This window comes from Pongo pygmaeus, chromosome 15 (assembly GCF_028885625.2).
Source record: "Pongo pygmaeus isolate AG05252 chromosome 15, NHGRI_mPonPyg2-v2.0_pri, whole genome shotgun sequence".
Classification (NCBI taxonomy): Eukaryota; Metazoa; Chordata; class Mammalia; order Primates; family Hominidae; genus Pongo; species Pongo pygmaeus.
Genome location: NC_072388.2, coordinates 93,600,891 through 93,623,410, shown reverse-complemented (window position 1 = coordinate 93,623,410; position 22,520 = coordinate 93,600,891). Strand labels below are relative to the sequence as shown.

The window sequence follows — 22,520 nt, the reverse complement described above, 5'->3', positions numbered from 1 at the left end:
GTGAGCAGCCATGATTCCCAAAGCCTAGAAGATTCTTTGAGCTAGTCCTAAAGTAGCAGCCTCTAATCTTTCAGTCCAGGACAGACTCTGAGGGGAGATTCTGCCCCCACTGGATCTACCAAAAGAGGAGAGCTGAGAGCTGAAGTCTTATTTAGAAACTTCTGGAAGCTCAGTTAGGAACTTCAGGCACCAGTGTGGTGAGAAGGGCCTATAAATCTGCCTTTTTGGAACTTCCCCTTGCGGGGACTCAGTGTCAATTTTCCTGAGTAGCGAAAGTGTCAACATGAAAAATGCTTGGGGTCCCCAGATGGCAGTGGGATTTGGTGGAGAGAGACCCCCAGCTCAGAGCCTGTGGTGGCAGCACTGACTGTCAGGGCTGCGGGAATGAGGGCAATAATAACATAGCTAATGTTTGCATAGCACCGTTGTGAGACTTGACATATACAGTCACTGTTTAATCCTCCCAACAGCCCTATGAGGTCAGTAGCATTATCATCATCCCACTTTATAGATGAATATACTGAGGCCCAGAGACGTGAAATGACTTCCCCAGGATCACACTACTTCTAAGGAGCACAGCTGGGACTTGAACCCAGGAATTCTGGTTTTGAACATGCCGGCAACTTGGACACCACCGAGTGGGAGTGAAATGGCCTGCCTGGCAGGAGGATGAGCAGCTGATAGGAAAGCGTGTGGGAACTGTTGCCCTGGCCCTGAAAGCACAGGGTGAGCTGGGCCGAGGAAAAGGAAAGGAGACGTCCTTTCTGGCTGGACCGTTCCCAGCTCTAACTGTCCCGGGAACTCCGTGTCCATGATCAAGGGCTGGAGACAGTGCTGGAGCCCAGCTGCAACTGATGCCCTGGCCACCAAGAAAACCACAGGGTCCTGCCCAGAGAAGTGCATTTGCCAGAAATCACCAAGGCTCAGGGCAAACAGAACCACATCCCATCCACCTGCCTTGCCCTATGGAGGGAGTGGTCTATTCTCACGGACTCTGGGTGGATCCACCCCACATACTCAACCAGTCTAAGCTGGACCACCTGGGCCAGAAAGGTGCGGAAACTGAGGCCCAATAGGGCTAGGATTTGCCCGAAGATCCAGAGCACAGAGCCTGGATGTAAAAGCAAGAGTCTCTGTGTCTGCAATGTGCTCTTTGGCCACAGCCATTGTCCTGGGAGAGACACGGGTCACATCTCTGTAGCCACAGGAGGGGACAGTGCCTCACTGGGCTCTTCTGACCAGGTCCCTGTGGAAGCCACCCTGGTGGTGTCTGCCCTTCCGTGGCTTTCTCAGCCCCTGCTCTGGAGCAAGGTACCAGCCCTGCCTGAGGCAGCTGACTGCCCACACCCAGTCCCCTTTCCATAAACCTGGATAACCTACTGGAATCTGGAATGGGACTTGGAGCTCTCATACCTTGTGTCTGGGACCAGGTCTGCCAGGGGAGTCCGGGGCAAACCCAGGAGGGCCAGGCACAGGACGCATTTACTGAGTGTCTACCATGTGCAAGACACTGAACCAGGGTCTTCATGGCATCGTGTTGTTTACTCGGTACAATCACCCTGTTGTGAAAAGGGCCCGCCCCCTTTCCAGAGGCAGAAACTTGCTCCAAGAGGTTGGATGCTCTGCCAGAGGCTGCACAGCACCAGAGTGTGGAATGTCCAGGCCCTGCCCATCTCAGTGCCGCTCCCCGCTCCCCACCGGCCAGCACCTGCTGTCCTGGACTCCTGGACCTTCGGTGTCATCCTTGTCGCCCACTCTAAACACAGAGCTACTCACTCCCAGCCCTCCCCTGCCGCATCCTCCTGCTTGGAACAGATGAGCAGCCCTGGGAGGGCTATTGTTTCGTGGGGTCGACGACCTTGCCCAGAAAGAGGACACTCTGGGTGCTGGTGGAAAAGATCACCACAAGGAAGGGCCGGTTGAATCGCAGGATGTGGCGATTGGTCTGGGCAGAGAAGAATTTGATCGTGAAGCTGGTGGCTGCTGCAGCCTCGGTGCCAGCCTCATCCACGTCCAACGTGGCCTTGTGGAAACTCTGGGAGGAAAATCACAAGTGTTATCTCCAAGCCATCAAGAGAGGGGGCCTGGACAAGACTGCGAGAGCCAGAAACTGCTAGGGAATAATATTGCACATAACAGCCTACAAGGCCATTTCTTGGGGATAACACAGCAAGAATTTCATTTGGGCGGATTTTTGAGCTGGAGACCTCCTGCCACACACAATCATGGTAGCTCTCATTAAACGAGCACTTGCTCTGTGCCCAGGGCTTTGCATGCATCTTATTTGATCTTCGTAGCCATCCTATGAGGTCAGCAGTATGATGTCCATTTGAAAAGTGAGGAAAATAAATTCAGAAACTGGTACCCCTTCAATAACCATAAGAGGAAGAACCGGAATTCAAACTTGACCCCAAGGCTCTACCCCCTCGTGCACTTTTCTTGTCAGAAGTCTTGAGTCTCTTTCTCTTATCTGCAAAGTCTCCCTAATACAGACGCACCCAATGCAGCCTCACCTGTGTTTCTCCTCTGTTTCCTCTTTTTTCTTTCTTTCTTTTTTTTTTTTTTTTTTGAGATGGAATCTTACTCACTCTGTCACCCAGGCTGGAGTGCAGTGGCCTGATCTCTGGTCACATTGCAACCTCTGCCTCCCAGGCTCAAGCAATTCTCCTACCTCAGCCTCCTGAGTAGCTGAGATTACAGGTGCCCACCACCTGCCACAACACCAGGCTAATTTTTGTATTTTTAGTAGAGTTGGAGTTTCACCATTTTGCCCTTGCTGGTCTCGAATTCCTGACCTCAAGTGATCCGCCTGCCTTGGCCTCCCAAAGTGCTGGGATTACAGGCATGAGTTACCACGCCCGGCCCCTCCTCCATTTTCTATCATTGCGTTTATCTCTCTATGAAGACATTGTGTCCCCGACTAGACTGGGAGAGCTCTCTGAGGGCAGGGGCTGGTTCAACACTATATCTCCAGCACCGAGCACCACGTCTAGGGCTGGTTGATTGGTGGATGCTGATGCCTATAGATGACTGAACACACTCAGGCTCTGAGACTCCATGTGGCAGCTTGGGAGCCCCATCACCTGGCAGCTCCCATGGGCACAAGTGCCCTACCGAGTTCTCTAGGGATTGCTGACTGTTGACGACTTACTTTGGATGCCTCCAGTTTTTGCTGTTTGGTGATGCCGGATAAGTCAGCCCTCTTGGAGAACAGATCCGTGAAGCCCAGCCTGGGCAAAATCTGATCTAATACATAGGAGCCAGAAATGGAGAACTTGGGAAAATGCAACTCTAGCTTCTTGTAAAAATTCCTGAAAGGGGCATTGAGTTAAAACATTAGATTAATGAACAAGCCAGGATCCCTGCTGGGCAGAGCCCTCCTTGGTGGCCCTTTCTAGCTGGCTGTATTCCATCTGAGTTCTGTCCCCACAAACAGCTTCGGCTCAGACCACCTCCCACAAATGGGTGTTGAAAGGCCAGGTTCCTTTGTACCCAGGGCCTGCTGTCTGTGGGATCTCCTGCCCTTGGGAACCCCTCTTCAGAGGTTGCTTCCTGTGGGTGTTCAAGTGCCCAGGGAGACAGATGTAAGTCTCGCTAGGTGGCAGTTTTGCCTTTGCCTCTGTTATAGCCCCGTGGGTTTTATTCTTTTTGAACCAGCTAATTTCTTTGGATTGGATTCTCTCCATCATGAAAGTTGGGTGAATTTTCTATCCACATGTGCCCTTGGGCTAGGATCCTTTTCTTATATATGGTTGAAGACTTTTTCCAATCATAACCAGAGTGATGGGAAGCCTTCCTGTTAATTCCTTGGGTAGGTGGATGGAGATTTTTTGAATCCCACTATGGCAGCTTAGTCAACCTTCTGGGCCAGAAGGGCTACCTCTTCATTGCACAGAAGTAACCCCTCAGAGAGGCGGAGTCTCTTGACCCAAGTCTTGTGCAGTGGAAGAGCTATGTCTAGAACCCAGGACTCTGAACTCCTACTGTGGTTCTTTTTTCTCTAATGAGGGGGAAGTCATATTTTAAATATAACAGGAGAGTTCATCATTTAAAGGAAGCCCATGGAAGGTCTCAGAGCAAGTGAGAATTCTCTCATAATTTGGCGATCACTCTCTATTTTGGGGCACTGTCTTTCATTAGAAAGGTACATTTGATGGATAGTACTGTAGATTCAGCCCCCACAGCACACTGATTACCTCTTCTGCAACAAGTTGTTCCACCTCATTAGCATCTCTGGAGTCAAAACCTCTTCAATCTCCCTCATTTTGCCTTGGTTAGGGAGAATGAAAAACACGGTTGTGTCTCCTTTGTAATCCATCCGTAGCACCGAGCAGGGCAAGTATCTGTCATGAAGATACCAGTGATGCTCCTGGTCCTGCAGCATCATGGGCACCCGGACTGTTGTGTTCTCATCAACATAGAAGTCTTTAGGAGTGGTCCTTGAGGAAATGAATGGTTTCTCCCACAGGGCTGAAAGGAAGATGAAAAGAAGGTACAGGACATCCGCAAGCCACAGAGCCAGTCCTCCAGCCAGGGAATGCCATCTGGTGTTCTGAGCTACAGAAACAGTCGCTCCAGATCCTGCCCTATGAGCCCATCAAGGTGTCCCATTTTGATCATTCAAAACCTGACATGCCTGGGGAATGGATCCCTTAAGCCTCATTTAAATTTTAAAATGAGAGATAGCAGAGGATGTTCGTTTTCTAATATGTGAGTAGGATTGATAGAGAAGAAACAAGGGATGCTAGAAAGAGGGGTTCGTTGTTAGGTGAGCATCCTTGAGAAGAAGAGAGGAGATGGCAGAGTGTGAGCAGAGGGGTTGGCCTTCCATAAGAGGTGGGTCACTACTGCCATGATGAGAGGAGGGCATCTGAGCTTGTGGGTTCAAATGCAGGGAGGTGAGAAGATTTGGAGATGAGTAGATTTGGAGGTGAGAAGATGAGAGATTTCCTGTTTAAGTGATTCTGTTTTCTCAATGAAGAGTGAGACAAGATTGTTAAGTGAGAGTCATGAGTGGGGAGGACATTTGAGAAGGATGAATCTGTTATTATAGTTGTTTTGGAGAGTGGAGATATGTAAGTAGGATTGCTGGACAGTGTAGAGAGATAAATGAAAATTTGCATTCACAAATATCAAGTGAGACCATCAGCCCCGTTGGATGTTTTTCTTCAACCATATTCAGCTGCTGGGTGCAGGTGTGGACTAGTTAGACCTTTAGGTTTAAGCAGGTTTGCAGCTTTGGAGGGTAAGTATGACAGAAGGAGGGAAAACCAAGGAAGTTAAGAGCTCAGAGTGTTTGTAAGGAACTGACCACAATGATGACCATGGAATCACTGTAGTGTGAGGAGGGAAGCAAGGACAGGAGGCGATGTGCAGTGAGGTGGTGGCAGGTAGGGTGAATGGACTAAGGTCTCCATGCCAGGAATTTTAGTCCAGGGAAAAGCAAGGGATCTGGGATTCTAACCAATGTCTTCCTGACAGTGAAACTCATACTACTGTTTCTCTTCCTTCCTTACTTAATTTTTTTAAAAGTTTAAAAATTTTGTTATTTCAAAGCAAAGCTTTTTTTTTGGAGATAGAGTCTCATTCTGTCACCCAGACCAGAGTGTGGTGGCAAAATCTCAGCAACCTCCACTTCCTGGGTTCAAGTGATTCTCCTGCCTCAGCCTCCCAAGTGGCTGGGATTACAGGCATGTGCCATGAAGCCTGGCTAATTTTTTTTTTTTTTTTTTTTTTTTGTATTTTTAGTAGAGACAGGGTTTTGCCATGTTGGCCAGGCTGGTCTTGAACTCCTGATTTCAATATCCACCTGCCTTGGCCTCCCAAAGTGCTGGAATTACAGGTGTGAGCCACTACGCCCAGCCTCAAAACAAAGCTTTTTTAAAAAAGTTTTCAATGGTGCATGACAATTCCACATGCAAATTACGTGGGATGACTAATTTGGCTGAATCATTAGGCTGGGAGTTGCTCCCTAGAATTTTGCTCCCTGTAGCTTCGGAGTTCAAGCTGGTTAGAACGATGAGATTTCGAAGGAGATTACTCTCTGAAGGCCCTAGTAGTCAGATATGATGATGGTCAGACTCAGCAGTGCTCTATGTGCTCCAGTTTGCCCCTGCTTGTCTCCAAGCTCCTTTCCCAAGTCTAACCCCACTAAACAACAGCAGCCCCAGGCTACCACCAGAAACTATGCAGTGATGCTCCCCTCCATGGCAGCACTCTGATGGCTGGTTGAGCCTGGCATATAAGATTCCCCTCTAAGCTCTGACTTGTCCGCTTACATGGGCAACTTTCTCTCTGTCCTTCCAACTCTTCTTTCCTCTAGACCTTCACTTTCCCAGCCGCAATTGTGTGGGGCCTAATTCCTATAATGATCTCCTTACCATTGACTTGAGGTGGCTCTCCTTCTCTGATGAAACCCTGACTAATACACACCGTACAAAGTTGTTCGCACACTGCGATATCAACTGTGTGGACATATATGTGTGTGAATGGAAGGTGAAGAAAAGATGCTAAAACATTAACATTTGTTGCCTCTGAGTGGTAGGACTAGAGATTATGTCTACTTTCTCCTTTATGCTTTTACATATTTTTAAAGCTTCAAAATGAGCATTGTTATCATTAGATGAATTATAGTTTCTATTTATTGAGTACATAAAATGGTCAGGGGTCAACAAACAAAAAAGTTTATAGAGATATTAACTATTTTAGGCATTGCAGATCATTCAATCTCTGCAGTAATGAATCAATCTGCCATTGTAGCATGAAGTCAGCCACAGACAATACATAAATGAATGGGCCTGGCTGTGTGACAATAAAACTTTATTTACAAAACCAGTGGCTGAACACATTTGGCCCATGGGCTGTAGTTTGCCCATCTCTTTAGACCCTTTTCTAAGGAGCATATACATGGGTTAATCATTTGATCCTCAAAGCCAACCTTCGAATTAGAGACTTGTCTTATCCCTGCTTTGAGCAAACAAGCTGACCTGTTTGCACTGTTGGTAGAGGCTGAGCTCAGATATGAATCCAGCAATTCAACTAATGATCACTGGCTATAATGCATTTTATACATTATTTTTATGAAGAAAATATGTCTAAGGATAGGAAGGAATGGAAACCTTGATACTACAGAGTCTTCAACATACAACATTCTCACATTGCATTCCCTGAGGGTTGCTCAACCCTATCAGACACAACCTTTTTACTTACCTTTTTATAAAAATATATTTAATCAGTCAACAAATTAGGGGGTTGGAAGTAGTGGTGTGGATTTAGCATATACCAATGATCTGACTCTCACCTTTGAAGTAAATGTAATTCACCAGCACCATCAAGACGTCCTTCTTGAGCTCACTGACCAAATCCACAATCTTCCCTCGGGTTTCCTTCTTGACGTGGTCGTTGATAAGCTGGATTGTGCCCACAGTGTCATAGAAGTTGGTGTGGAAGAGTTTAGCCTCATAGAAGGTCATGGTGTCATTCAGGAATTTTGCAAGGAACTTTAGGTTGTGGCTCAGGAACAGAGCACTGCCCACGCGTGTTTCCAGCCCATGGCCGGGGAGGTTGAGAGTGTGCAGGAGGTGCTGGAAGCCCCTATGGACATCGGACTCAGACAGCTCGGTGAGGTTGAAGCCCAGGCCCTCGAGGATCTGGCTGCGGCTGTGTGAGCAAGCCCCCAGGGAAAGCATGGCGTAGGCGGCCGAGATGCTCAGCGGGGAGAAAAAGATGTTCTTCCCCGGGGTCTCCGAAGCGATCAGGTAGTAGAAGCGGAAGGCAAAGTCAGCATTGGCAGGGGCTATCTTGAGGCTGGGGGAGCCCTCACCTGTCTCCAGAATCTGCTGGTGGGAGCTGTTACTGCAACTCTCACCATCATGCTCAACGTGCAGCTGGCCATGAGAAAGGGCCAGTAGTCCAACCAGCAGGAGGAGCAGGTAGTCGATAAGATGCATCCTCTGCACTCTCAGGCCTATGGGAGGGAAGAGAATGCCCAGGAAATTCCCCCAGCAGAACACCTGGCCCTACTGAGAAGGCGGGCAGTGGGCCAGCACCTGGAGATCGTGAGTGACAACCTCAACTCCTGCAGATAGGCTTGTGAATGGCAATGTAACGCCCACCACCTTCCACATGTATGGTGACAGCAACACTATTGGATGGCAATGTTTTAGACTTACAAGGCGCACTCCTTGTGTCCATCATGTCATTGTGTTTCCCACCTGTGTGAGCTCTGCACAGCACTAGACTCCATTCTCACTCAACAGAGCAGGAAATGAAGACTCCCAAAGTGACTCACCCAAGTCACCTACCTAGCACATATCCCAACCAGAACCCACATCCCCAGACTCAGGTGCTGCTTCTCCCACACTTGTCTTTCAGATGAGTTGATTTCATTAGCGCAGTGATTTTGCATGGAGGATGGCAATCATTGGAGTTTATTTTAGTGTCTGCTCCACAAACATCTGTGGAGTGCTTTATATGGTTTACAAACCACTTTCATGCCATTTAGTTTGACCCTCCCACCCCTGTAGAGGTCAGTAGAACTGGTCTTTGTATTGTTACTCCGTACAGACGAGGACACGAATGTTTAATAAGTGACCTGCCCAAAGTTGCGGGGATAGAATTGGTACCGTTTCCATAATGAACATCTGTCCAAGACAGGATGTTCCAGTTTCTCCCCCAAATCTGCTCCTGCCCCATCAAATGGTCCCACCAGTATCTGGTTGTCAGACCAAAAAGCTTCTAGGCTTCTATCCACCCACAATCCATTTAATCCACTTTCATGACCTGCAGGGTTCGGGTTTTTTTGTTTTTTTTGTTTTTGAGACAGGGTCTCACTCTGTCACCCAAGCTGGAGTGCAGTGGTGTAATCATGGCTTACTGCAGCCTTGACTTCCTGGGCTCAGGTGATCCTCCCACTTCACCCTTCCAAGTAGCTGGAACTACAGGAGTGCACATTCACACACTCTAATTTTTTGTAGAGTCGGGGTCTCACCATGCTGCCCAAGCTGGTCTCCAACTCCTAGACTCTCCTGTAGGTTCTTCAGCCTCTCACCCCCTCTACTGCTATGATCCTCAACCAGGGCTCAGAAAACTTTTTCTGCAAAGTGCCAGATAGTAATATCTGTGGTTTTGCAGACCACACAGTCTCTGCTGCCACTACCCAACGCTGCTGTGGCAGCTGGAAACAGCCACAGACCGGATATGCATGAACAGGCGTGGCTGTGTTTCAGTGAAACTTCACTTACAGACACTGAAATGTGAATTTCATATTATTTTCCTGTGTCACAAAATGTTGTTCTTCTATTGATTTTTCAACCTTTATATATTTATCTTTTATACTTATCACTTATATTTTATATTTATATTTTACATCTTGCATTCTTAGCTCATGGGCAGTGGGCCAGATTTGACCTACAAGCTGTGGTTTGTTGACCCCTGACCTAGACCCTTGCAGAAAGCTTCCTAGTCTTTCTGCTCTCTCTTCTCCACTCAGCAGTTGGAGGGATCATTTAGAAACATACATAGGACTGCATCACTCACAGACACACCTCCCCTCCAGCATGAGCTCCCCAAGATCACCTGGATTGGGAGCCAGAAGACCTTGGTCCCCAGTCAGTGCCGCCCTGTACCAGCTGTGTGTCCCTGGGGGAGGCTTTTCTGGGTCTCCGGGCACAGTCACCCACCAGTGCCCATGGACCCTAGGCTGGGGCCTTTCTAGCCTGAGTATTTCTCACCTCTAGCAAGAGTGACCAAGTGTCCCAGCTTGCCTGGGACTTTCCTGGTTTTAGCACTGAAAATATATCCCAGAAGAATTCTAAGTCTTGGGCAAAGCGGAACAGTTTGTCACCCTCCCTCTAGAGTCTCTCGTCTCCATTGTCTCAGGGGGTTACTCACGGCACAGTCTGTCCTGGAGTGGACCCCCTGGGTGGCTGTCTCAGCTCTGTCTTATCAAGCCCAGGAGGACTGGTCAAACCAGGCCTTCTCAGTACCACCCACTCTCTCCCGACCAGGTAATTATTAACAAATAGGCCATGGGCGCAGCATTTCCTTGACAAGGAAAACTCACCAGAAGTTGGTTCACCCCCTCCCAAGAAGACACCCCACTTTCCACCTGGGGAACCCCAAGAGGGTTCACTTCTTCATGTTTGTGCAGGGCATGGAGGTTTGTCTGGCCCCTGCTGCTACCCGAGGGCCCGGAGAACCACTTGGAAAATGTGCTCTCCACCCAGCCCCTCACTAGCTGTGTGAAGTTGAGCTCATTTACTCCCTCTCTGAGCTTCAGTTGCCCACATCCCTCCTACAACATGAGGGGGTGGATCAGACAGGGGGCAGCAAGCTCCAGCGCCTTCATAGATCAGGTAAGGAAGACTCCATGGTGCCACAGTGGGGAATGGTGGGGATGTGTGGAAGTGAGAGAGCCAGCTCTCTACAGGCCAGGCAAGACCCACCTGCGGGCAGGCCTCACAGCAGGGCCTCCAGTTGGCAATCCTGGACAATGATTTCTGAGGATACAGTCCACTGAGATCTCAGAGGTCAGACCATAAGGACAGTACATCCCAGGGCAAGGGTGGCATGGGCTGGGACCAGGAACCTCCTTGGGCCAGGTATTCAATTTGCATTTTTCTTCTTTAACCATGGAATTGAACTTGTTCTCTCCCCACTAATCAGTGAACCCCTGCACCCTTGCACCCTTGCACCCTCCTGGGGCAGCCATTTCTCAAGCTATGTGGGGAAGGACTTCAGGGAGGAATGTGGCCCTGGGGTATCCTGACTGAGGTGACCTTGACCATTCAGGCATCCTCTAGCAGACCTTCTGGATGTGTTTCCAGGTCGTTGGGCCTTAAGGTAAGTGAAATATACACCGCTGACCAGCACAGTGGGCTGGGAGCCCTGAGAGATGTAGACATGGGGATGGCAGAGCAGGCACAAGCATAGCCCTGGAGCCAGCTGGCCTGAGGTCCAAAATGGGTCAACACCAGGACAAGAGAGGAAGCTAGTAGGTCAGGCAAAGTGAGAGCTACTGTCTCAGTGGATTCTCACTTTCCCTCACTCATCTCTCTCTTTCCCTTGCCTATACACTCTAGGTATACTAAGCTTGGCCCATTTTACACATGAGAAAATGGAAGCCTGGAGACATTGTTAGCTCAGATTCCAGAGTCAGGGTCTGCATTAGGGCCACTGAACATGAAGCCCATGTTCCTTCCCAGCATCTGCTGCTTCTCCACATGGACAGACCTTTCCTGCCACTGGAATAGCAGCTCCTGCTTTGCTCACTGCTGTACCACGCGCTAGAGCAGAATGTGGTGCAGGGGACATGCTCTATGGATGTTGACTGAGTGAGTCAATGAGTGAAAGATGGCCATGGATTTTTGCTATGATGGATGTGAAAATACATTATTCCCCTTACAATGGTCTACAGTCTGGGGTTTTGCTTTTTTAGTCTTGCTTCTTCAGTGAGTTATGGGCTGATGCCACAGATTCCAGGGGTTAGCGTGTGCTTGGCTGCAGTCCAGGGGATGGACAGCTTGTCCCTGCCATGAGCACACAGTCACTGCCCTTTAGTTTCTGGCGCATGCCCCTGGGATGTTCTGGACAGAGGTTGGGCTTTGGCGTCAGACAAGCTCCCTCACTGCTGAGATGTGTGACTCTGGGCAAGTCACTCCACCTCTCTGAACCTCAGTTTTTCACATGTCAAATGAGAGGCAATAATTACTAATCAGAAAACTGATATTAAGGGCAGGGGGGCAGCACTCTCAAATGTTCTGAGCCCCATATCAGTCTTAATGGGTGCTTCCTTCTTCCCTTCCCATCCCAGCAGTGGTGGACAGCCAGACTGTCTGGGTTGAATCTGGACTCCACCACTACTTAAGTTACTTAACTCTGCCTCAGTGTCTTCATCTGTAAACTGTGGGTAATAATTGCCCCTAAATCTCAGGTTTGTCAAGAAGAGTCAGTAAACTGACATCTGTAAAGTCCTAGAATAGCATCTGGCCATAGTGAGTGCAGTGGAAGCGTGAGTTAGTCTGTCGTATTATTCCATATGGGTTGTACATTACTCATTTATCCCCAGAGGTGTACACATGGCTGAAACCATGTTGTTAAACTTGTTTTGAGTTGTGGTCCTGATTATCTCAAGAAAGCTTTGAACTCTCCCTGAAATATGCACAGATGTATGTTTTACAATTTAGGGAGATTCTTGAATCCCATGAAGTCCGTGCAGTCCCTGTAGGCTAGGGCAGTTATTTTTTCCTGCAAAGAGCAGGCCCATATAAAGGAAAGGTGGAAAGAACTCTCAGGCATGTAGTGGGAGCTACTGACTTGGACCCTGCAGGAGAAGGAGGGAATGACGGTGACTGGTATGGCTGCAGGCTGGGCTCAGTTGCTAGCTCCAGGCTCAGTCCTACCTAGCAGCCTGGCTGCTTCTTGTCTTAAGGTCTCTGGGGGGGCTTCAGGATTGTTGAACCCTTGACTGTTACATCTTGAAGGCCAAGGGTTTCTTGTTAATCATCTGTAAGTTCCCAGAGGACAATGAATTGCGCCACAGTCATATCTGGGCATATTAGAACAGGCCTGGCCTATAGAAGATGCTTAACAGAAGCCAGTCATTGAATGAATGAATGAATGAATGAAGAGATGCCAAAGCCCCTGCTCAGAGGTGCCGCTCAGAGGTGCCACTCAGGTGTTCCAGTGGCAAGCTCCAAAATCTGCAACACTCTCGGCAAGTACTGGTTTAAGGAAGCAGGAATAAGTTGCCTGACCAGGAAGGCCAGGGTGGATGTGGGGAAGCAGAGGGCTTGACCGCTTCTCTTTGCTCCTAGGAAATACCACTGAGCCAGATGGGGCAGCTGCTGTGACACCATTGATGTCCCCAGCAGGGAGCCACTTTTTCCAGCATCCCAGAAACTGCCTGAACTGTGCTGTAGGCATGAATCCCACTCCCTGACACCCTCCTCTGCTCCACTGCTTCTTAAATTGCAGCCCAACCCTTTCTCAATGGCTGTCTTGGTCTCCCATTCCAGAACAGGCTCCACTTACACTGCCCTCCTGCTAACTGCTCCCAATCCCCTTCCCATTCCCTGGATTCCAAATGGAGCCAGGAATTTAATCTGCCCTTAAAAAGGCTGTCCTTGTTTTGAATTTGATTGGCAATGTAATAATAATGGTCATCATGAAAAATATGGGAAAGTAAAAAAACCTGGAGAAGAAAATAAAATCATTTGCAAACCTGGTGTTCAGCTTATGACTAGATATAATTGGTTTCCTTCCAGTCTTGTAAGAAATGGGTATGTGCTCATACAGAACAGCAACAACAAAGCTCTTCCAGTCTTGGTTTGATTGGAGGTACAAAGACTGTAGATGCTACAGTCCAAAGAGAGCTCCATGCAAAAATTCCAGATTAGGTGGTCAAGAACAGGTCTCCTGATTCTTAAATGCTTTACTCATGTGAAAGACGACTGAAAAGTGTTGAGAGGTGGAGACTGAGAAGGAATTACAAAGAGGAAGGAGGGAAGTGCTTCCCCCATGTTATCTTAAGAGGGCAGAGCTTCAACAAAACACTCATGCAACACAATATGTATCCATGGAGTTAGAGGGGCTCAGGGGACTGGGGCTTGATGCTTGCCTGGAAATGCTAAAAGGTGTAGGTGGGCTATTTAGACTCTCTAGGAACTCTACATCTAATTATCTGTCCCTCTCTTAAACTCATCAATTTCTATCTGGCTTTTAGATACATAGATACACAGGATACACATGCGTCCTACTTATGTATGGCTGGGAAACAAGCCACCCCAAATTTAGCGGCATAAAACAATGGCAGTTGTTTGTCATTATTATTGCTATCTCTACAGTTCTGGGGTTGACTGGGCTCAGTTGGGTGGTTTTTGCTCAGGGTCTCTTATGAGGTTGCAGTTGGACAGGAACTGAGACTAGAGTCATCTTGAAAGTGGATGTGCTTTCAGACTACCACATATGATGTCCCTGCTGGACTATGGGCTTTTAGGAAGCAAGAACAGTGTTTTATTCCTTTTTCTTCCTGAATTCATGTCCTTCCCTCTAACTTTCACAGCTTAGCACATTGCTTAGCACAGAACAAGTCCTATGTTAGGGTCAGTTGAATAAAAAACAATAATTAGACGTCATTCAGGATCATCCTGGTGGATGGGAGGCAAGACTAGATTGCAGCTCTGACTCGGATGGACAGAGCAGCATGCGGAGGCTTGCATGGTGAATTTTAGTGCCAGAATGACTTCAAGAACAAATCAGGAATCCTGAGAGGACACACAGACCCTCTGAAGGAAGTGGACTGCTTCTGCAGGACCCAGGAGACACACCAAATACTGTGAGTACCCAAACTGAGGAAATGGGAAAGGGAGACCCTCTGCTACAAAACACACACCCCCACTGGGGAAAATGAAGATGTAGTTTGTGGGAGAAGTTTCTGACCTTACCTGGAGCTGAGTCAATTTAGAGAGCCAAGCAAAATACACGGGTAGAGGAAGCAGCGGGAAAGGGCCTGGGAGCTTGCTGGATCCCCAAGCAGGCCATTCCTGCCTGGCACCACAAGAGCCCTTTGGGAGGGTGGCCAGAGGTGTGGGGGAAAATGCCACAGGGAGAAGGAAGTCTCCAGCTAAAATTTGTAACAATTTGAACAGGGCAAGAAGCTTCCTGGCCAGAACTTGGGGAAGGGTGAAAATCCGGTGTGCCGAATCCACAGGTGGGGGAAGAATCAAAGCCCTGTTCTTTCACAGTTGGGAGGTGAATAACCTGGGGCAAGTTCCCAAGCCCTGCTCGCCCACTGCCTGGAAACAGACTCAAGGCTGTTAGCAGGGGCATGGTGGGAGTGAGAATGGCCCTTCAGATTGTTTGGGAGCTGGGTGAGGCCTGTGACTGCTGGCTTTCCCCTACTTTCCTGACTACCTGCATGACTCACTAGAGGCAGCCATAGTCCTCCAAGGTACACAACTCCACTGACATGGGAACCTCACTCCCATCCCCCACAGCAGCCATAGCAAGGCCCACCCAAAGAAAGTCAGAGCTCAGACACGCCCAGCCCTGCCCCTCGATGGGCCTTCCCTATCCACCCTGATAGCTGAAAACAAATAACATATACTCTTGGGAGTTCTGAAACCCCACCACCACCAGTTCCTTTCCATACTACCACAGCTGATGCTCTCTGGAAAGCGCCACCTCCCGGCAGGAGGCCAACCAATACAAAAATAGAACATTAAACCACCAAAGCTAAAAACCTTCACAGAGTTCATTTCACTCCCCTGCCACCTCCACCAAAACGGGTGCTGGTATCCATGGCTGAGAGACCCACAGAGGGTTCACATCACAGGACTCTGTGCAGACAACCCCCAGTACCAGCCTGGAGCCGGGCAGACTTGCTGGGTGGCTAGACTCAGAAGAAAAATAACAATCACTGCAACGTGGCTCACAGGAAGCCACATCCATAGGAAAAGGGGGAGAGTACTACATCAAGGGAACACAGTGTGGGACAAAAGAATCTGAACAACAGCCTTCAGCCCTAGACATTTCCTCAGACAGAGCCTAGCCAAATGAGAAGGAATCAGAAAACCAACTCTGGTAATATGACAAAACAAGGCTCTTTAACACCACCCCCCACACCCCGCCCCCACCACCAAAATCACACTAGACCACCAATAATGGATCCAAACCAAGAAGAAATCTCTGATTTATCTGAAAAAGAATTCAGGTGGTTAGTTATTAAGCTAATCAGGGAGGCACCAGAGAAAGGTGAGGCCCAATGCAAGGAAATCCAAAAAACAATACAAGAAGTGAAGGGAGAAATGTTCAAGGAAATAGGTAGCATTAAAAAAATCAAAACTTCAGGAAACGTTGAACACACTGATAGAAATACTGACAGAAATACAAAATGCTCTGGAAAGCCTTACAATAGAATTGAACATGTAGAAGAAAGAAATTCAGAGTTTGAAGACAAGATCTTCAAATTAACCCAATCCAACAAAGACAAAGAAAAATGAATAAGAAAATATGAACAAAGCCTCCAAGAAGTTTGGGATTATGTTAAACGACCAAACCTAAGGATAATCGGTGTTCCCGAGGAAGAAGAGAAATCTAAAAGTTTGGAAAACACCAGGTAACATTTCCAAACTTGCGGGAATAATCAAGGAAATCTTCCCCAGTCTTGCTAGAGACCTAGACATCCAAATACAAGAAGCACAAAGAACACCTGGGAAATTCATCGCAAAAAGATAATGACCTAGGCACATTGTCATCAGGTTATCTAAAGTTAAGACAAAGAAAAGAATTTTAAGGGCTGTGACACAAAACCACCAGGTAACCTATAAAGGCAAACTTATCAGATTAACAGCAGATTTCTCAGCAGAGAAATCTACCAGCCAGAAGGGATTGGGGCCCTATCTTCAGCCTTCTCAAACAAAACAATTTTCAGCCAAGAATTTTATATCTAGTGATATTAAGTATCATATATGAAGGAAAGATAACAGTCTTTTTCAGATAAACAAATGCTGAGAGAATTCACCACTACCAAGGCAGCACTACAAGAACTGCTAAAAGGAGCTCTAAATCTTGAAACAAATCCTGAAAACACATCAAAACAGAACCTATTTAAAACATAGATCACGCAGGACCTGTAATACAAAAATACATTTTAAAAAGCAAAAACAAAAACAAAAAACCCAAAGTACACAGGCAACAAATAGCACAATGAATGAAATGGTACCCCACATCTCAATACTAACATTAAATGTAAGTGGCCTAAATACCCCACTTAAAAGATATAGAGCTGCAGAATGGATAAGAACTCAGCAACCAACAATCTTCTGGCTTCAAGAGACTCACCTAACATATAAGGACTCACATAAACTTAAAGTGGTGGAAAAAGACCTTTAATGCAAATGGACACCAAAAGCGGGCAGGGGTACATATTCTTATATCAGACAAAGCAAACTTTAAAGCAACAGCAGTTAAAAGAGACAAAGAGAGACATTATATAATGGTAAAAGGTCTTGTTTAACAAGAAAATATCACAATCCTAAACATATACCTACCTAACACTGGAGCTCCCAAATTTGTAAAACAATTAATAATATATCTAAGAAATGAGATAGACAGCAACACAATAATAGTGGGGGACTTTAATACTCCACTGACAGTACTAGACAGGTCATCAAGACAGAAAGTCAACAAAAGAACAATGGATTTAAACTATACCTTGGAATAAATGGACTTAACAGATATACACAGAACATTTCATCCAACAACTGCAGAATCCACCCTCTATTCAACAGCACATGGAACTTTCTCCAAGATAGACCACATGATAGGCCATAAAATGAGCCTCAATAAATTTAAGAAAATTGAAATTATATCAAGCACTCTCTCAGATCACAGTGGAATGAAACTGGAAGTCAACTCCAAAAGGAAGCTTTGAAACCATGCAAATATATAGACATTAAGTAACCTGCTCCCAAATGAGCATTGCGTCAAAAATGAAATCAAGACTGAAATTAAAAAATTCTTCAAACTGAATGACAATAATGACACAACCTAACAAAATCTCTGGGATACAGCAAAGGCTGTGCTAAGAGGAAAGTTCATAGCCCTAAATGTCTATGTCAAAAAGACTGAAAGAGCACAAAATGACATTCTAAGGTCAAATGTCAAGGAAGTAGAGAAACAAGGATAAACCAAACCCAAACCAAGTAGAAGAAAAGAAATAATCAAGATCAAAGCAGAACTAAATGAAATTGAAACAAAAAACAAAAACAAAAAAACACAGAAAATACATGAAACAAAAGCTGGTTCTTTGAAAAGATAAATAAAATTGACAGACCATTAGCAAGATTAACCAAGAAAAAAGAGAGAAAATCCAAATAACCTCATTAAAAAATGAAACAGGACATATTACAAGTGACACCATTGAAATACAAAAGATTATTTGAGGGTACTATGAACACTTTTATGCACATCAACTAGAAAACCTAGAAGAGATGGATAACTTCCCAGAAAAATACAGCCATCTTAGCTTAAATCAGGAAGAATTAGATACTCTGAACAGACCAATAACAAGCAGTAAGATTGAAATGGTAAATAAAATATTACCAACAAAAAAACCCAGGACCAGATGGATTCACAGCAGCATTCTACCAGACATTCAAAGAAGAATTGGTACCAATCTTTTTGACACTATTGCACAAGACAGAGAAAGAGGCAACCCTCCCTTTCATTCTATGAAGCCAGTATCACCCTAATACCAAAACCAGGAAAGGACATAACCAAGAAAGAAAACTACAGACCAATATCCCTGATGAACATGGATGCTAAAATCCTTAACAAAATACTAGCTAACCGAATCCAACAACATATCAAAAAGATAATCCACCATGATCAAGTGGGTTTCATGCCAGAGAGGCAGGGACGGTTTAACATACGCAAGTCAATAAATGTGATACACCACATAAACAGAATTTTTTTAAAAATCACATGATTTTCTCAATAGATGTAGAAAAAGCACTCAAAAAAATCCAGCATCTATTTATGATTAAAACTCTCAGCAAAATCGGCATACGAGGGACATACCTCAATGTAATAAAAGTCATTTATGACAAACCCACAGCCAACATAATACTGAATGGGGAAAAGTTGAAAGCATTCCCTCTGAGAACTGGAACAAGACAAGGATGCCCACTTTTACCACTCCTCTTTAACATAGTCCTGGAGGTCCTAGCCAGAGTAATCAGACAAGAGAAAGAAATAAAGGGCATCCAAATTGGTAAAGTGGAAGTCAAACTCTCACTGCTGATGATATGATCGTTTACCTTGAAAACCCTAAAAACTCCTCCAGAAAGCTCCTACAACAGATAAAAGAATTTAGCAAAGTTTCCAGATACAAGATTAATGTACACAAATCAGTTGCTCTTCTATACACCAAGAGCGGCCAAGCAGAGAATCAAATAAGAACTCAACTCCTCTTACAATAGCTGCAAAAAAGGTAAAATACTTAGGAATGTACCCAACCAAGGAGGCAAAAGACCTCTATTAGGAAAACTACAAAACACTCCTGAAAGAAATCACAGATGACAAAAACAAATGGGAACATATCTCATGCTTATGGATGGGTAGTATAAATATTGTGAAAATGACCATACTACCAAAAGCATTCTACAAATTCAATGCAATCCCCATCAAAATACCACCATCATTTTTCACAGAATTAGGAAAAACACTTCTAAAATTCATATGGAACCAAAAAAAGTGCCTGCATAGCCAAAGCAAGACTAAACAAAAAGAATAAATCTGGGGGCATCACACTACCTGATTTCAAACTATTCTGTAAGACCATAGTCACCAAAACAGCATGGTACTTGTTTAAAAATAGACACATAGACCAATGGAACAGAATAGACAGCCTCAAAATAAACCCAAATACTTACAGCCAACCGATCTTTGACAAAGCAAAGAAAAACACAAAGTGGGGGAAAGACAGCCTTTTCAACAAATGGTGCTGGGATAATTAGTTAGCCACATGTAGAAGAATGAAACTGGATCCTCATCTCTCACCTTAATACAAAAATCAACTCAAGATGGATTAAGGACTTAAATCTAAGACATGAAACTATAAAAATTCTAGAAGATAACATTGAAAAAACCCTTCTAGACATTGGCTTAGGCAAGAATTTCATGACCAAGAACCCAAAAGCAAATGCAATAAAAACAAAGATAAATAGTTGGGACCTAATTAAACTAAAGAGCTTTTGCATGGCAAAAGGAACTGTCAGCAGAGTAAACAGACAGCCCACAGAGTGGGAAAACATCTTCACAATCTATAAATCTGACAAAGAACTAATATCCAGAATCTACAGTGAACTCAAACAAATCTGTAAGAACAAAACAAACAATCCCATCAAAAAGTGGGCTAAGGATATGAATAGACAATTCTCAAAATAAGATATACAAATGGCCAACAAACATATGAAAAAATCCTCAATGTCACTAATGATCAGGGAAATGCAAATCAAAACCACAATGTGTTACCACCTTACTACTGCAAGAATGGCCATAATCATAAAATCAAAAAACAATAGATGTTGGCGTGGATGTGGTGAACAGGGAACACTTCTACACAGCTGGTGGGAATGTAAATGAGTACAGCCACTATGGAAAACAGTGTGGAGATTCCTTAAAGAACTAAAAGTAGAGCTACCATTTCATCCAGCAATCCCTCTACTGGGTATCTACCCAGAGGAAAAGAAGTAATTATACGAAAAATATACTTGCACAAGCATGTTTATAGCAGCACAATTTGCAATTGCAAAATCACGGAACCAACCCAAATGCCCCTCAATCAATGAGTGGATAAAGAAACTGCAGTATGTATACACAATGGAATACTACTCAGCCATAAAAGGAATGAATTAATGGCATTTGCAGCGACCTGGATGAGACTGGAGACTATTATTCTAAGTGAGGTAATTCAGGAATGGAAAACCAAACATCGAATGTTTTCACTGATAGGTGGGAGCTAAGTTATGGGGATAGAAAGGCATAAGAATGATATAGTGGACTTTGGGAACATGAGGGAAAGGTGGGAGGGGGCGAGGGATAAAAGACTACAAATATGGTGCAAGGTATACTGCTCAGGTGATGTGTGTACCAAAATCTCACAAATCACCACTGAAGAACTTACTCATGTAACGAAATACCACCTGTACCCCAATAACCTATGGAAAAAAATAATAAAAATAACTACAATAATAACTACAACAAAACCAGATCCTATTTGTAGAGATTTTGCAATGTGCTGGGTCTTGTCTTTGATGATGTAATGACATTAAATGATCCTAGGAATCCTAAGAGACATGCTTTATCTTCATTAAAGAGAGGAGGTGATGGAGGCCCAGGGGCGCTAAATATCTTCCTTGAGGTCACACAGCTCCTATATGGGAAAACTGAGACTTGAACCCAGAAATTTCTGGTCCCAAAGTCCAAGCTCTTCACCTCCGCCTTTGACTAGTACTATTAGAAAGGAGATTTAACCTCAACCAATTGTGCAGCCAGCCAGGGGCAGTCCCAACCCACACTTTCCCCTCAAAGAGGATTAGGCTTTTTTTCTTGGGTTATGTGGGTAGACTGAGCCCCCTGTGGGCCCGTGACCCTGCAGGAAGCTGTGCATCTCCCAGCGAAATTCTGCTACCCTGAGGCCACACCCACAGTCACAGAGGCCACCGCCCCATAAGACCACCGAGGCACTAGGATACCAAAGAATTCAGCTGCTTTTTGCCTAAGACCAACATTCCTCAAAATGTGGCCCTGGAGTCCTCCATAAGAGAGGTACTCGTTAATTAATTTATTTTTGAGACAGTCTTGCTCTGTCACCCAGACTGGAAGAAAGTGGCAGGATCTTGGCTCACTGCAGCCTCAACCTCCTGGGCTCAGATGATCCTCCCACCACAGCCTCCAGAGTAACTGGGACTACAGGCATGCACCACCACGCCCGGCTAATTTTTGTATTTTTTGTAGAGATGGGGGTTTCACCGTATCACCCAGGCTGGTCTGGAACTCCTGGGCTCAAGCCATCCACCCACCTTGGCCTCCCAAAATGCTAGGAGCCACTGTGCCTGGCCTAGAAGTAGTTATTAAAAGCAAAGAATCACAGGCTTTCCCCCAAGTCTCTTGAATCAGAATCACGGGTGTGGGCGTGCAGGGCGGGTCTGGGGGGCCTACACTTTAATGCTGTCCCCAAGGGGGTCTTAAGAATCACCCACGGCCTCAGGGCAAGCGCTTGGCGGGGCCTGGTCTCTGCAGTTTGAATTTTCACCACCAGAGGGCGCGCCTCCATTTCTTAACCGCACTGGCACATCCTCTGCCTTCAGGCGCTCCTAAAACCCGTGCCCTGGGGCTTTGGGTGGGAAAAGGTGGCTTTTGCATTTGGAAACACAGGCTTAGTCTTCTACTATTCTGAAAGTGTTAATGCTAGCTCATCTAGCCCAACACCCCCTCTTACGTGAGGGATAGAACTTGACTAAGGCAAGTTAATGGAGGAGCTGGGCTCAGAAAGATTCGCAGCAGCTGGGTTCACATCACACAGGCCCCTTCCTCTCTTGAGCTCAGACTTGTCGAAGGTTGGAGGGGAAAGAGAAACAGCCACTGGCCCAGTGGGGAGAAGACTTCAGCAGGACCCTGAGTTCATTCCTTCATTGCTTCATGCACTCGTTCTCAGCTACTTACTGAACTCCTGCTGCAGTGAGCAAAATCACCCTATTTCGGTTGGCGGGAGCAGCTCCTGCAGCTGCACAGTGTGGGCGGGCTCTGAAGCGGAGAGCAGGAGCTGGGATTGACTGCAACGGGGACTCGCTGGCTGGGGGAGGGGGCCTTACGAAGGGCTTCCTGGGGAAGGAGCATTTGAGCTGAGCAGAATGACAAGGAGGTACCAAGTGTGGAACAGTGTTCCAGGTAGGGGAACAGCATGGGCAAATGTCCTGTAGAAGTATGGAGCATGGAATGATGATGGCTGTGCC

At 46.0% G+C, this 22,520-nt stretch overlaps 1 protein-coding gene across 2 annotated transcripts; it reads right to left on the bottom strand.

Annotated features, from left to right (window-relative positions):
* Nucleotides 1-1,523: 1,523 nt before the first annotated feature.
* SERPINA4 (serpin family A member 4) lies at nt 1,524-9,955 on the bottom strand. Of its 2 annotated transcripts, none has more exons than XM_054447479.2 (5): nt 9,892-9,955; nt 7,301-7,966; nt 4,197-4,470; nt 3,152-3,311; nt 1,524-2,035 (listed from the first exon to the last, which is right to left on the bottom strand). In XM_054447479.2, the coding sequence occupies exons 2-5, from the start codon at nt 7,947-7,949 to the stop codon at nt 1,835-1,837; spliced, it is 1,284 nt and encodes a 427-aa protein (XP_054303454.1). In that variant the 5' UTR covers nt 7,950-7,966; nt 9,892-9,955; the 3' UTR covers nt 1,524-1,834. The 2 variants fall into 2 exon arrangements, with proteins under 2 accessions (XP_054303454.1, XP_054303455.1); XM_054447480.2 differs by lacking the exon at nt 9,892-9,955 and adding an exon at nt 9,577-9,724.
* Between the last annotated feature and the right edge of the window lie 12,565 nt (nt 9,956-22,520).

Coding starts and splice junctions, on each gene's coding strand:
- SERPINA4 (XM_054447479.2), bottom strand. CDS start 7,949: ATGCATCTTATCGACTACCTGCTCCTCCTGCTGGTTGGACTACTGGCC. Junction 4,471..7,300: donor GAATTACATTTACTTCAAAG/GTGAGAGTCAGA, acceptor TCTTCCTTTCAG/CCCTGTGGGAGAAACCATTC. Junction 2,036..3,151: donor AAAAACTGGAGGCATCCAAA/GTAAGTCGTCAA, acceptor TTTTCCTCCCAG/AGTTTCCACAAGGCCACGTT.